The 15,445-nt window shown below is 36.3% G+C and overlaps 1 protein-coding gene across 1 annotated transcript in view; it reads left to right on the top strand.

Annotated features, from left to right (window-relative positions):
• Positions 1 to 15,445, top strand: part of SPOCK3 (SPARC (osteonectin), cwcv and kazal like domains proteoglycan 3) — a 473,254-nt gene that overhangs the window by 74 nt on the left and 457,735 nt on the right. The window contains exon 2 of the mRNA XM_077757608.1: positions 288 to 476. Coding sequence (XP_077613734.1) covers positions 288 to 476 — 189 coding nt within the window. The remainder of the gene's footprint in view (positions 1 to 287; positions 477 to 15,445) is intronic.

Genomic DNA, 15,445 nt, shown 5'->3' with positions numbered 1-15,445 from the left:
TGTGCCTGGAAGCATTTTTCTGCCCCCTTGGGCTGCCGCTGCTGGGGCTTCCTCCCTCCTACCCACCTCTCCTCCCCCGGGTCTGCGGGTCTGCGTGTGTGTGTGTGAGTGCCGGGTTGGGGGTAAAGCCTTCGGGGAGGGGGCACTCCGTCCCTGCTCGTCTCCCCCCCCCCTACCCGCCTGTCGTCGGTGATGCATGTATTCTCGGGTATCCCGGTCTTCTTACCCCTTGTTTTGACACTGCCCCCCCCCACCCCCGCTCCCCCCGGCTCTGTCTCCTTTCCCAGATGCTCAAGGTGTCAGCCGTACTGTGTGTGTGTGCAGCCGCTTGGTGCAGTCAGGCTCTCGCAGCTGCCGCGGCGGTGGCTGCGGCCGGGGGGCGGTCGGACGGCGGTAATTTTCTGGACGATAAACAATGGCTCACCACGATCTCTCAGTATGACAAGGAAGTCGGACAGTGGAACAAATTCCGAGACGTAAGTGCTGTGCACCCCCATCCCCGGACGCCAGGGCGCGCTGCTCCCAGGCGGGGCCGCGGCCGGGGACGGCTGCGCAGGGGCCTCGGTTTTCGAGGAGAGGGCTGTGGGGAGACGCGGCGGCGCTCGGGGCTGCGGAAGTNGCGCCGGGGTCCGCGGCTCCCCGGGTTCCCGCTCCCTCCTACCCGCTCAACTCTCCCACTTTAGCTCCCAGCCGCCCTCGGCCCCCAAAGACTTGCAAAGTGCTGGCTCTCCCTTTCCAACTTTCGAGTGGTGTCTCTGGCAATAGTAAACACAGCAGAGGCGCCTTTGCCGCGTCTTGCTACTAAAGTCAATCCCGTTCCTAAGGGTCCATTAAGGAATTTGAGAGACGAGGTAGGAAGATGTAAGATTTATAAATGCCGGCTCTCCAAGGGGCGGGGGGTAGTTTGGCCGCCCCAGTCGGCAGAAGTTGAACTGCTCTTGATGACATAACATTCCTGATCAGGTTGGTGCTTGGCATTAACTTTGACACCGAACATGTTTGCAGCACGTTGGATAACGTTTTATTCGGAATTGAATCACTGCCGTAAAGGGGGGTCGTGAAGGCGGAAAGGGGCTTCTTCGCAGGGGTAGGTCTGAAAGGGTTAAACTGCACACTCCCCTAGGGAGTTTCCTCGAGGCTTAAGACTCGGGCAGTTTTAGGGACGTCTGTTTGCGGTGGAGTCAGTGGCTGTGACTCGCCAGTCATTTCCCCCCCACCTGATCTGAGTGGAGCCGAGTGAGAGTCGAGGGCATCAGGAGCTTGGTTCGCCTTTCACGCCTTCAACTTGGGGGTCTCAGGGAGGTGGCTGCCCCGGCAGTCGATTCCCGCCCCCAGCCCACCCTTTAAATCCCGGAAGGCCGAAAGGGAGCGGGAGTGATTCACAGACACATTGCCAACCTTTACTGTGACATTTGAGATGATTTCTCGTGCAGTCCACTCGCCCTGCCCTACGTGGAGAGGAGTTAACTTCTTTCATCAGCTCTCACTCCGTCACGATTTGGGGAAATAAATGGAAACGCAGACTAGTTTTCATCTTGCCCCCCGCCCTTCTTCAGACACCCCTCACCTGAATTAACCGGAGAGCCAAAACGCGTATAACTGATGCTGGCAGAGGGATTCCGGAAGAAAGGCTCATTTTTACTTTAAAATTAGATGTAGCTCTTTTGATACTGTGCATGGGTACAGGGATGAAAAATGGTAATGATGATGATAATACTTAATGGAAGGCTTTGTCTTACATCCTTTAAGAACAAAGCTTAAACATCATTTTATTGCTAACTGAAATCCCTTACACATTTGTTTTATTTAAGTTTATGCTAATATTGAATACAATCAAAAAAGCAAGAGGGCAAATGAGATTTCTAAACCTCGGGAAGAATTTCTGCTTATCATATTCTCATTTGGAAGAAAAAATATTGAAGATTTTTTTTTCAGTGTTTGAACAGTGCTTCGCATAATGATATTTTATTTCTTAATGGGTGCTTGAAAATCTTTTAAAATAAATTTTAGGCTTTCTTTTCTAAAACATATTTTAAAACTTTAATATATTTTAGAACTTCACATTCTCTGACTTTATTAAAAGTACTTTACTGAATTATTTAGAGCAACCAGTTGTATCGGGCAGTTTGTAAATGTGTTTGATTAAAACTATGGAGTCAAGCTGAGTTGCCTGAAATAATTAAATATTCTAGGAATCATTTCACCAGCTTCCAGAGACACAGAGTAAAGCATTTTATTGCTATAGTATTTTCAGTTATTCTTACTTGATCTCTGGGGAAAAATCCATCAAAAGTATATGCTAAATTTAAGTAAAGGACTTATGAATATTTTTAGCAAGTATCTGCTTGAATACATGCAGTATATGAAAATATAATAATTATTTAAAATGCATCAGGTTTTAGCACTGTCATTTTAGTGAGATAATTTTCTTTTTGTAAAGATAACTTCTGGAGGGCATGGAGAATATAAGTGCTATCTTTTTCCCCCTTTAACCACCTGTTGCTTATTATTAACATGATAAAATCTATCCCCATAGTGTGACTTCTCAACTCAGAATGCATAATATAGAATCCTTATTTAAACCATCAATGTCAAAGTTGATCTACAGATTTTTTTTTTCCCTTTTTGGGAATCATCAGCTTACTTACATTTTTTTTTTCTGTATCTTTTAAGAAATTGTTTGTTTTTTCATCCATTTTCACCTGGAAGCCCATGTGGTGCATGAATCCACCTTTAAACATTCTGCATCAGCACTGATGTCTTAAGTAGTGGATTTGCCACTTAGTTCATACAAAGACGAAGAAACAAGGAAACCATCCAATTTAACTGATATGTTTAATGCTTTTGTCTCATAAAAATATAGTTAATTTTTATTTACAAAAAAAAAGCTTGGGAATGCCTAAGCATAAGTAATACTAGAATTAACCTTCCTGTGACTATTTACATAATCAACATTATTTTACAAATAATTCCTTATGAAAGTTGAACTATCTGTTCTTTTTAAAAAACAATTTAATGTTTATTTTTGAGACACAGAGAGAGAGAGAGAGAGAGAGAGCAGGGATTGGGGAGGGGCAGACAGAGAGGGAGACACAAAATCTCCAGTCTCTTACGTCTCTGAGTAAGCCATCAGCACGACCCTGACACTGGGCTCAAACCCACAGACCATGAGATCATGACCTGAGCGGAAGTTGGACACTTAACCTTAACCAAATGAGCCACCCAGATGCCCCTTAACTAACTATTCTTTTGAGTTATATTTGAAAACTACTTCGAATAATACTTGAAAATGTAATCCATAATTATATTTTAATTGAATGATTTTAAGGTAAATATACTTTTTATATATTTTATGTATACAACTATATATTATGTATAATTAAGTTTAACATAGATAGGAAGTATTATGTGAGGGTAGATGAACATAGGAAGCACTGCCATTGACTCATTTTCTCAACTTCCTCAGTATACATCACAGAGAAATAAGAAACCAAAGGCAAGCTTAATATAGAAGAAACTTCGAATAATTTTGACGACTTTTTACTAGCAGAGCTCTTTGAATAAAGTTTTGTTGCCCTTTAAAGTGTACAGAATGTCATTATATAGACATAGAACTTTTATCCTTTTGAAAATCATTAATGTATTTGGTTGTTACTGTAAAAGTTCCTGTGGATTTTCTAACTCCTATATTTTAGGAAAAATAAAAGTTTAACTTAAAGGTATAGAAAAGTGAACTAATTTAAAAATAAGTATAGTACATAGAGCCAGCATGTAATGTTTAGGGTATAATTATGTGATTTTAAAATAAAGCAAACAAACAAAAACCTTCAACAACAGGATATATTTAAGAGATATACTGGTTACATGGCATTTGCTATTTTTCTTAGTTCTGGAGATTAGTGGTAAAATCAAGAACACAGGATTCCCCAGTGGGAGAATTGTGAGAATATTACCTTTACCAAGAACAGGTGTAAGGAATTCCCTCACTCCATTCTTACATATATAATATATACATGCCTATTAGGAGAATTGAAAATCAGGATCATTATAAGAAAACAGAATCATTGGCTCATGAATCAAATGGTTCATATATTGCATATTTAAATATTTATGTTTTATAAGTCCATTAAATTATACCCTTAATCACATAATAAATAATATAGAATTTGGAAACCAATGAATTAGTTGTTAATGAATGATATAATAAAATAATCATTCTTAAATATTATTTCACCGAAGTACATATTATAATTAAGAATGACAGAAAAGATCCTACATGTTGCAAGCAATATAATATAGCATAATAGGCAATGATGGCCATGCTAATTACAAAGAATTCACATAATAAAATGAGAATTGCACCCATACATTGAAATTAAAATATTTCTAGGTTAGATTTCTTTTTCAATAAAAACACCGGGGAGTGGGAGGTAGTGGGTAGGAGGAGGGATGAACAGGTGGAGCACGGAGGATTTTTAGGGCAGTGAAAATACTTTGTATATTTGTATAATGATTAATACGTATCATTATACATTTGTCCAAACCCATACAATACAGCTACAAGAGTAAACTCCAAGGTGAAGTATGGGCTTTAATGATTATGATGTGTCAGTGTCCATTCACCTATTGTAAAAAATGTAGCATCTGGTGGGGGATGTTGATAATGAGGTTATGCTTTTGTGGTAGCACGAGGTATATGGGAAGTCTCTGCACCCTCCTCTCAAGTTTTCTGTGAATCATACCTGCTCTAAAAGAGAATCTTAAAGGAAATCATAACCACAGCCCCATCACCTTAAAAACAACAACAACAACAACAACAACAACAACAACAACACCCTAGGGATCATACTGACCATTGTTTTAAGAAATGGCTGTCCATTCTTACTGCAAAATCTACAATCTACTTCAGTTTACACTTACCCCTTAACTCGTTTCTAATATTCTTTTGATATGTTGAAAGCAGTAATAAAGTCTAACAATTTGACTTTAGAAATTCAGTCTTAAGTGGAAGGACATGTAAAGTGCTGTAAAAATGTGAAATACTGGTTTACGTGTGGAGAGGCACTCATATTTATAAGTTGACTTTCAAAATGACTGATTTGGATCTGTTGAATAGGGTGGTAACCTTAACTTATTTTTCTTTTTATTCCTTTTTCTCATGTGAGTTGAGGTTTCATCTTAGTAGAATGTACAGATTATTTGAGAGATAATGGCTGATGGAGTGGGATATTTCCTGCCATTTAGTGGCTGTAGAGGAGTAAAGCCCCCTGAGAATCTATTAACTTTTACTGCTGTTAGTTAGTAAATGAACAATTGGTTTCTAGACCACTGCAAACAAAGTATGTCATTACTTTAAAAGGCATTACAGTTCAAACAATGAGAACCTTTAAAGAGTACTCTCTCAGTGCTTTCCCTAGATTTCTGATGCACCCTCCTTGTATTTCCTGAGAAGCCAGCATACCTTTAGTACTGAGGGCTTCTCCTTCCTGGTAACTTTTCCTAAAATTAATTTTTTTAATTGACATATAATTGACAAAGTTGTGTATATTTAAGATGTGCAATGCGATGATTTCATGTTCATATGTATTGTGAAATGAATACCTCTGGAGTATATTAATAGTAGGAAGGAATAAATTTTACTGTTTGAGTTTTCAACAGTATGTAACAATAACAAAGAATTATTAATAATTGGAGAAATCAAAATTAAACCACTGTTCTCTTTGTTCAGGAATACTTTCCCAATAATGAATACCTAATTCTGATTTCAAAAGGATATTTTTGGTGTTTCTCACTAAAAGCAATCTTTTTAACTGCGGTAAACATTATATTTTCTCACAGTTGAGCACATAGGCTGTCCTTGGGAATTCTTCACAGTTAATTTGTTGCCTTCTCACAAGTGTTTTTCTGGTTTTCTTTTGATCTTTTCTTTTCCTTTTGATCTTTTGATGACTGTGGGCCATCATTTACAGATCTGTAAAATTGTATATAGTGTATATAGTGCACATATTTGCAGATCAGACCTGGTAAAGACTGTAGCATGCAATATTTTTTTTATATTTGACTATTACTCATATTGTTTAAATCATTAGAAGATTTAATCTATAGAGAGGCAATTGACTATAAGAGAAGCAGTAGGCAGTTTCTGAAGATTATGGTGCTACTAGGGCAGCAAAGGGCTAGCTCCGCGTAGCATCCTAACCCCTCCCCATGTCATCTGGGTCCTAGTCAAGCAATGTTTGTTGTACTGTTGCAAGATTCTTTACCTCAAAACCCGGAGTTCATTGTCTTGCTGCTTTGAAGAATGAAGAGGTGGACACAAAATGAGCAGCAGACAAAAGTTTATTAAAGTATAAGATCAGAAAGAAAGAATAGTGTGAAAGCTCTCCTTTACAGAGGGGGCTTGGCATTGGGAAGGGAATACCCACGATTAAGCAAGGGTCTTTGTTTTATAAGGTTCTGGCCAGCACTTCCCCCTTATTGTTTCTCAGGTCCTATCCTTATTGACCTGATAACTCTAGGCACTGGGTTGTCCATTCCTAATTGGCTTGATTCCGTTTTTGAGGGGTGGTCTATGGCCATATCATTCCTTGTGGATCATGAGTTTTATGGTCTACTACTTATTTTTTTGTCAGGTCTTTTGTCAAATTCATAAGGAGAGCCTGAAGGATAACTGATGCGAAGAAGTGGCATCTGTTACATTTTTTAAGAGGAACCTTACACCTGAGGGGCTTTGCTATGGTCAGATGCTCCTAGCATTGTTCTAAAATATGTGTTTTTCCCTTCAGGGACCTCAGGTCCTAATCTTTCCATGTATCTTTTCCCTATTACAATACAACCTCCACAACCTATTTCTTAACCCGCCCACCCACCACCACCACCATCACTACCTTACTCACCGGTCAGGATTAAGATTGGCTTTGTCAAGTCAGATGTCACAGGAGGCAGGCAGGGCCGAAAATACCCACTGATTTACTAGTTTCTGAAAAAGGACTGCCAGGTAGAACTGTATCACATTATCAGACCTCATCTGAAATGAGTACAAAATTTAGTCAGTCTGCCCTGGGTCCTTTCTAACAGAAAGAAAATATAGGGAAGTACACAATACTTCTAACTCTCCAGCTCTCATAATTTTTAGTGAGTTATTAGGAAAATATAATTAAATTAAATGAGAAATTACTTTGTGTATGTGTGTATGTATATATTTATTATGCATTTATATGTATGTATATACAGGTGTATGCATAAATATATTTATATTATATATATACTTTATATGTGTATGCCTTCAAATAAGTAATAGATGAAATAATAAAACCAGTGTGATTATGTATTGCATTATAGATATTTTTACATGCTAACTAGAAAATAGGCACTCCCTCTAAAATGTTGTTAAGACATGATTTAGGTTGTTTTTTTTTTCCTAGTGAAGTTTTCCGCATCTCACAAATTACAAACACAATCTCCTTTGTTGTTATATGTGTGGTCACCGTGTGCCTTTTGGGTTCTTACGGGAAGTCAGCAGCATGTTTAGGATTATATGCTTAAACTTTTTACCTAATATACAAAAAGAACATCATGAACTGCTATAAAGCATCTGTTTTCCTACTGTTACAACAGGACTATGATAAGGCCGCTTTTAGATCTCATGATTCTGACTCAGAGTAACATTTTATGTTCTTATGCAACTTCAGTTTTCATGATCTGGGTTAGAATTATTTTATTATATTTTATCTATTTGTTTTCTAAAGTCCAATTTTAGAATTTTAGACTTTTCTATATACACCATTCAACTTCTATGCACTCCTAGGTATTTACATACATTTCCCCCATTTATGAAAACCCCCTTTTTTTTTTTCTATTCTTTCTTCCTCTCTTGGTCTACCAATTCTGCTTCTTAGTAGACTCTGACCTCTCTCCAATTCTAGATTGTAGTCTCTTTCCCCTCAAAAATCTGACAGTTCACCTAGCATGGTCCCAGTGACAGCCTCCGAGTTAACATTAGAAAAATATTAAATAAATAAAGAAACATTATATTAAGTGTGCACTGCTGTCTGAACAGTCCTTAAGTAAAGGCTTTTAGAATTGCATTGCTTTTTATTGACCATTTCCACTTCTAACCACTGTTAGCCCAGTTTTGTAACGTGAATGAAAATTGAATTTTATATAAAATATAAGGTTTCAAGTACGAAACCGGTTTAGTCCATAAGTTTCAAAATGCACTAAAATGGAAATGTTGTGCCAAACTGTCAAGTTCAATTTTAGAGTGATAACAGTAGATGGTAATTATATGCATCTTGGCACTCCCTCTGCCAATTCATCCAATCCTTTTCCAATAGTTTCTCTTTGATCACATAAATTTTTGCTCTAAAGTCTTTAAATATTTTTAGCTGCCTCCTGTGTAATATTAAATACCAATATCTTCCCTCTTTTTCAACTACTATGTTTCCTTTAATGGGTGTGTGGCTGAATACAGATATTTCACAGATAGTCTAGATTTATTTCATCAACTTCTGCCTTGGTTACAATTGCCAATGCATTAGTTAAAGATAGGTGAAGTTCTTGCAAAATGGAGGTCCTGAAACCACGTGCCTGAATTAAGATAGAATTTTATTTCACAACCATGTAATGGTTGAAGTGGGCTTGACAAAATGAGTTGTCCAAGCCTGAACTTTCAGGATTATTCTCTAAGAGTTCTCTGTCATTAGTTATCTTTTCCTATCTGACAGGAAGGATTTAAGAGAAAGGATTTACCTCATAAGTTACCTGGCAGTTGTCACACATGACTTCTGGGTGTATCTCACTGACCTGAACTCAGTGATATGGCTACACCTGGCCAAAAGAGAGGCAGGGGAATGTCATGCCTAATGGGAAAAGATCAACAATAAAAGAAAGAAGGCAAAGATGGATATTTGAAGGAAAATATTGGTGACTACAATACCTGTTTCATCCATCTAAATATCTCTTGAAATTATTCCCTGTGCTCATGGATAAGAATTTTTGTCATTTACTGTTAACTGTTTGGCTTGCCTTCTGTCTTGTTCCCTCCTTAATTTCAGATTATCCTTCTATCCTCTGTTCAAGATAGAACTGGAGCATCCAGTATCTAAGGTTCTGAATATAGGAGCTTGAGGGAGTAGCAGTCTGCCAATGTCTAAGAGGAAATGTTGGAGGTCAGACCAAAGAAGAGCATCCACATAGGTTTTTTAAGGAGAGCCTTCTCTGATAACAAGTCTTGTTTTATAGTGAAATCATTTCACTTGTCTTCTGTGAAACTTTTTTATTTTTTTTCTCTTTAAGTTATTGATCTTCGGTCATAGGTCCAGATAGGCAATGTAATTGGTGGGAAGGAATTAGAAATTGTCACTCCCCTTAGTTGGAAGATAGTATACTCTCTGTACAAGGTAGTATTTCCTCTGATGTAGAAAATAGAGACAGATATGGTTGATGCAAAGTATCTTTCCCTGGAATAATAGTAGAAATGATGCCATTGCTGAATTCACACAGCTTCTAGTCCTGGAGGCAAGGTAAATAATCTCTTTAGTGTTAGCATCTCTTGGAAAGTTAGAAGATAGACACTGCACCAAGTAAGATTTGTCAGAAATAAAGTTTGTTTCTTGACATCAGAGAGGGCTGAGCTCCTTACCTGGGTCATAAGTAGAGATAGTGAATCACCCTTTTGTTAAGTTTATTTATTTATTATTATTATTAAGAGATATTTGGGGTGCCTGGGTGGCTTAATCTGTTAAGCCTGGGGCTTCAGCTCAGGTCATGATCTACTGTTCCTGAGTTCGAGCCCTGTGTCTGGTTCTGTGCTGTAGCTCTGAGCCTGGAGCCTGCTTCAGATTCTGTGTCTCCTTTCTCTCTGCACCCCCCCTCCTGGCGCCCCAGAATAGGAGCTCTTTCTCTCTCTCAAAAATAAAATAAACATTAGAAAAAGATCTTTGAATACTTCATACTTGCAAAATGAAAACTTTAGTATTTATTTTTCTTTCATGTAGATAGTTTTAAAAGTAATTACAAATAAAATAAATCTTTAGAATTTGGGTGAGGTAGAATCGTTTTTTATATGTAGTTTGTATCCTTTGTATACTTTTAATCTGTATTATTGTTCTTACTGTAAAATAGGGATAATTATATAAAATTCAATATTATGTTTTCATGATTGCTTCATTAGAAAAATACTCATTTTTAAAGTTATACTAGTTAAACATGCAAGAGAAAGTATTAAGTCTCTTGCCATTACAGCAATATGTGATTTTATTATTTTGTTAGGTTTTATTATTTGGCAGTTTGGCTTACTAAGGACATAAATTAGAAATGGAACTCAAATTTAGTATATATGTATACTTTCTGCACACAATCACATAGCAAGTAGCAAGTATGTCTGTTTATTTTCCCTCCATACACTTCTAAGTTCTTTACATTAACTTAGGAATTAACTGTATGCTAATGTGCCTGTTTTCAGATGATTGCTTTGGTATTTTCCAGATAAAATAATACCACATTTTTATGTTTTCTGAACATATTAGGTAAAAGAAACTACATTTAAACCTGGCTAGATTATTTTTATAATGAGTATCCTCTATTTTCCTTATTTTGTTTTTGAAAACTGTTTATGCTAATTATCGTGAAATAAAAATCTTCATGTAATAATTAAATCTATATATCTGTATCTATCTGTGTGTGTGTGTTTGTGTCTATCTCAACTGAAATGCCAAAAATAATGTAAATGAGAATGAAGATGGCAGAGAAACCAGAAGCTCACATTTATAAAAGCAAATGCAACTTTATTAAATATATTAATTGGAAATAATTAGAATAATTTAATTTCTTTTTTGTTATTTATAGTTTATTTATTTTGAAAGAGAGAGTGAGAGAGAGAGAGAGAGGAAAGGGCGGGGTGGGGGGAGAATCCCAAGCAAGCTATGAGCTGTCAGCATAGAGACCAATGCAGGGCTCAACTCACCAATTTCAAGGTCATGACCTGAGCCGATAAGAAGAGTTGGACACTTAGCCAACTGAGCTACCCAGGTGCCCCAGAATATTTTAATTTAATGAATAGGTATTACTCTAACCAAATGGATTTTATATTATTTAAGTGAATAACTTTTTATATGTTATATGAATAAGCTATTCTTAAAGTTCTACTCATAAATAGAGGCGGTGATAATGGTAAAAATGTACTCATTCAAAGTATCAAATAAGGCAACTATTTAAGATTAAATAAATTATAATAAATTTATAGTAAGGGACACCTGGGTGGCTTAGTTGGTTAAGCTTCCAGCTCTTGATTTTGGCTCAGGTCATGATGTCACAGTTCTTGAGATGAAGCTCTACATTGGGCTAAGTGCTGACAACTCAGAGCCTGCCTGGGATTCTCTCTCTCCCTCTCTCTCTGCCCCTCCTGCTAGTGCTCCCTCTCTCTCTCTTTCAAAAATAAATAAATAAACTTATTTAAATATACATAAAGTAATGACAGATCATTCCTTATCTAGATATTGATAATAGCATAATACTAAGCATTTTCATAGAGTTTATCTAATGCCAGCAGTATTATAAGTTTTTAGGTATTAATTAGTAACAATCCTGTAAGGAAGGCACAGTTATCATTTCAGTGTGTAGGTGAGGAGACTAAGGCCCAAAATTACACAGGTAGTATAAGTAGGGTTCTCTCTAGTACTGGCATTTTGACTCCACAATCTTGTCCTCACATGCAGCCCTATAATGGATAGATAATGGATATTTATTAATTTCCAGGAACTTTAAGTATATTATCTCATTAGTATAATCTTTAAGAAGTATTTTATTTTTAATTGTAGTAAAAAAGACATTACATAACATTTACTCTCTGTTTTTAAGTACACAATTCACTAGTGTTAAATATATCCACATCGTTGTATAACCAATCTTCAAAATGTTTCATCATGCAAAACTGAAACTACCCATTAAACAACTCCTAATTCTCCCTTCTCCCAGCCTCTGTCAATCACCATTGTATTTTCCGTTTTTATTAATTTGACTACTTTAGATATCTCATATAAGTGGAATCATATAGTGTTTTTCTTTTTGTGACTGGTTTATTTCACTTCTCATAAAGCCCTTAAGGTTGATCTATGTTGTTGCAAATGGCAGGATTTCCTTCCTCTTTATGGTTGGATAATATTCAGTGTGTATACAGATCACATTTGTTTATCCATTCATCTATTGATGGACACTCGGATCACTTCTCCATNCAAACCCACGAACCGCGAGATCATGACCTGAGCGAAAGTCGGACGCTTAACCGACTAAGCCACCCGGTCGCCCCATATTGTAAAAAAGGCTGCTATGAGCATGAATGTGTAAATATCTCTTCAAGGTCCCACTTTCACATTCTTTTCATGTATCAGAATTGGGAATGTTGGATCAAATCATAATTCTATGTAAAAAATTTTTAGGGGCTGCCCATTTTTCAATTGAGTTCTTTTTTAGTATAATCGTTTAATAACATACATAGCAGACGTTACTAATCTACTTTTATGAATTGAATAACTTCGTATCAATACATTTAATTAATCTACCCAAGATTAGTGAAGTTTGAACTTACTTTCTTTAACTCTAAAAGAGTTTATTAGTTTATTCTTATTTATTTACCATTGGTCACTTTAAAGGAGTCATTTCAAACAACTTCAATTGTTTCTCTGTCTTTTGAAATGGTATATTTGGTTGTTGTAAACGGTCATGATAATTGTCTTTATTTCCATTTCTGCCAGATCAATAAGTTGATAAAGATTTGGAATCATTATTGTAATTATTATAATTATTGAGGGAGTGTCACTTATACAAAGTGACAATTATTTCATTATAATTTAATAATTGTATCTTGACTTCTAGTAGCCTGCCCTTCATTAATTTTAGAGTAAGTTACATTAGTGAATGAAAAGCCAGTAGTTGCATATACAGTATTGTTCAAAGAATAAAGTTCTCTCTATAGACATGCTACATATGACAATTGCATACTATTGGCATTTTTATTTGTGATTTTTTTCGATATCACAATGAAATTCTGATTAGATTAGGTAGGCAGAAGTGGCTGTTAAAAGGAATACTAATTGTTCTCACAGTAGATATTGTTTGGCTTATAACTCAAACATCTTTGGAAACTGTTAGGCATCATGGGGCCTAAATCCCACCCATTACTGCTGTGGATTTAGTTTCCAAGTTGATAAAAGTAGAAAAGGGAAAGGTACTATGTCTTACAATTAAATACCAAAAATTCACAAATTACTATCACATGTAATCAAGTGTGATCAGTAGTGAATGGGTGCTGAGGCAGCCTACCGTTCTCTGCCCGTAGTAGATCACTTATTTTCCTATGTGCTCCATGTGGAATATCAAAGATTGTTGTAATTCTACTGGCCAAAAAGAAATGAAATTGCATCATCTATAAGATAGATTATTGTGTGTCTAGCTTTTAAAATAATTTTGTTGTTTACATGTAACCTGGAGACTTTTCCATATAGAATTGATTAAGTTTATTAAGTATGAACTATTTCACTAAAAATGGATTCTGTTTTTACCATTTTCTGGTAAAAGAGCGAAATTAATTAGCTGCCAGACTGAAGAAAATATGTAGTGAATAAAATTCAGTGATTTCTCTGTTTTATATAGATTGAAGCTAGGTAATAGCGAACTTATTTGATGCTAAATTTTATACTAAATACTTATATGAAATAAATGGCTGTATGAAATATTGTCTGATACAAAACTAAAATAAATTTATACGGTCAGTTTTGGAACACATTCAGTGTTCCAGATGATTCTGTAGGTTTTTTATTCTTAGCATAAGGAAAGGGCCATTATTTAGGAGGATTGAATGAAGGAGAAGGACTAAAAATGCATAACTTAATTTAATTTTGTCTACAAATATATAAAACAATACAGGGCATTTTCTTCCTGAATATGGTAAAAGCCTTACTAGTGATAGCTCCTAAATATAGTAATTTGATAGTCTCTGCCTCACAGCTCTCTTTTACTTTTCTATCATCAGGCTACTTTGTGACTTTCAAAATATTTACATAGGGTACTCTAGGCAGGATCCTCTGAAATATGAGCTTGCTAATTGCTTTGGCACATGGTATTAGCATCTGCTGAAGAACCAGTTTTAGAATATCAGGAGAATATTTATAGGCCTTTCATGGCATACAATATAGTATGAAATTATAGGCAACCTCCTAGTCTTCCAGTAAGATTGTCTAAGGTGCCCTTGACAACATCTGATATTCTCTGCAAATGTCCCTGAGGCAGTCAGATTCATCTAAAAGGAACATTCCTTGAGGCAAAATTTTCTAGAATATTGTATCAACAAGCATTGGCCTAGACCTAAGAAAAGTTTCTTAGACATGAAATGTAATTTCTTGGAGTTAAGATGTTATATACTTTATGGTTTTAAATAACTACTGTACTTACTGAAACTACCTGAATCAAGGCATATTTTCACAGTGATAACTGAGAAGTGCTAGTTAGGAACCTGTGAAGTTTCAAAGTAACCTTAGGCAAAGTAATGTTTTTACATAGATCAACACTTTTTAGTATCTTATTCCCAGAATTTCTTGTTGATTAAACATGTCAACTTTGCTGACTGATGTTACTGTCATTTGAAATTATTTGTTTCAGAATTGAAAGTTTTATGTTTCTCTTTTTTTATCCTACATATTTTCCTAAATATTTTTTTTTGTCTGTTAAAAGTGAGAAAATTGCCAGTAGAAAATGGCATGTTTAGTTCAAGTAGCAAATTAGCAGTAAATATAGGGGAAAACACCCCACATCATTCTTGGGGGAATAAGACGTATTTGAAAAAGAATTTAATTTTGAACGTATGCCATGCATCAAGTTTGAATATCACTGAAAACCACAGCCGTTTATATCAGTGAATGAGATCTGGAAATCTAATTTCAGAACTGCTTTGTTTGCTCTGAATAGCAGAAAACCACCTGGCTTTTGGCGCCCAGAGTCTTGTGTTTATTCTTAGAATGAATGTCCCTTTATTTACGCGTGCCATTTGCTCTGATGTGGGGATTTGGGAGAGCACTAAAAAAAACTTGCCACCAGTCCCAAAGGGGAAAACAGTGTGTCTGATGCCACTCTTGGTACCCTTGGTACCAAGATAAGACTTAGAGCACAACATCAAACATCATCAACGGCAAAGTTAACGCCCTTGGGAATCTGGGACAGTTATTTGGGTATTCACACACAATCGTCTCTGAGTTAAAAGCAATCTGCTGACTTTTTCTTACAATTTAATGTTTATTTCATTTTTGAGAAAGAGAGAGGAGAGAGAGTGTGTGTGCGCACATGGGGCAGAGGGCAGAGAGAGAAGGGACAGAGGATATGAAGTGGGCTCTGTGCTGACAGCAGTGAACCCATTGTGCAGCTTGAACTAGAGAACTGTGAAATCATGACCTGA

This window comes from Crocuta crocuta, unplaced genomic scaffold (genome assembly GCF_008692635.1).
Source record: "Crocuta crocuta isolate KB4526 unplaced genomic scaffold, BGI_CrCroc_1.0 scaffold203, whole genome shotgun sequence".
NCBI lineage: Eukaryota > Metazoa > Chordata > Mammalia > Carnivora > Hyaenidae > Crocuta > Crocuta crocuta.
This window is presented reverse-complemented; position numbering and strand designations above follow the sequence as displayed.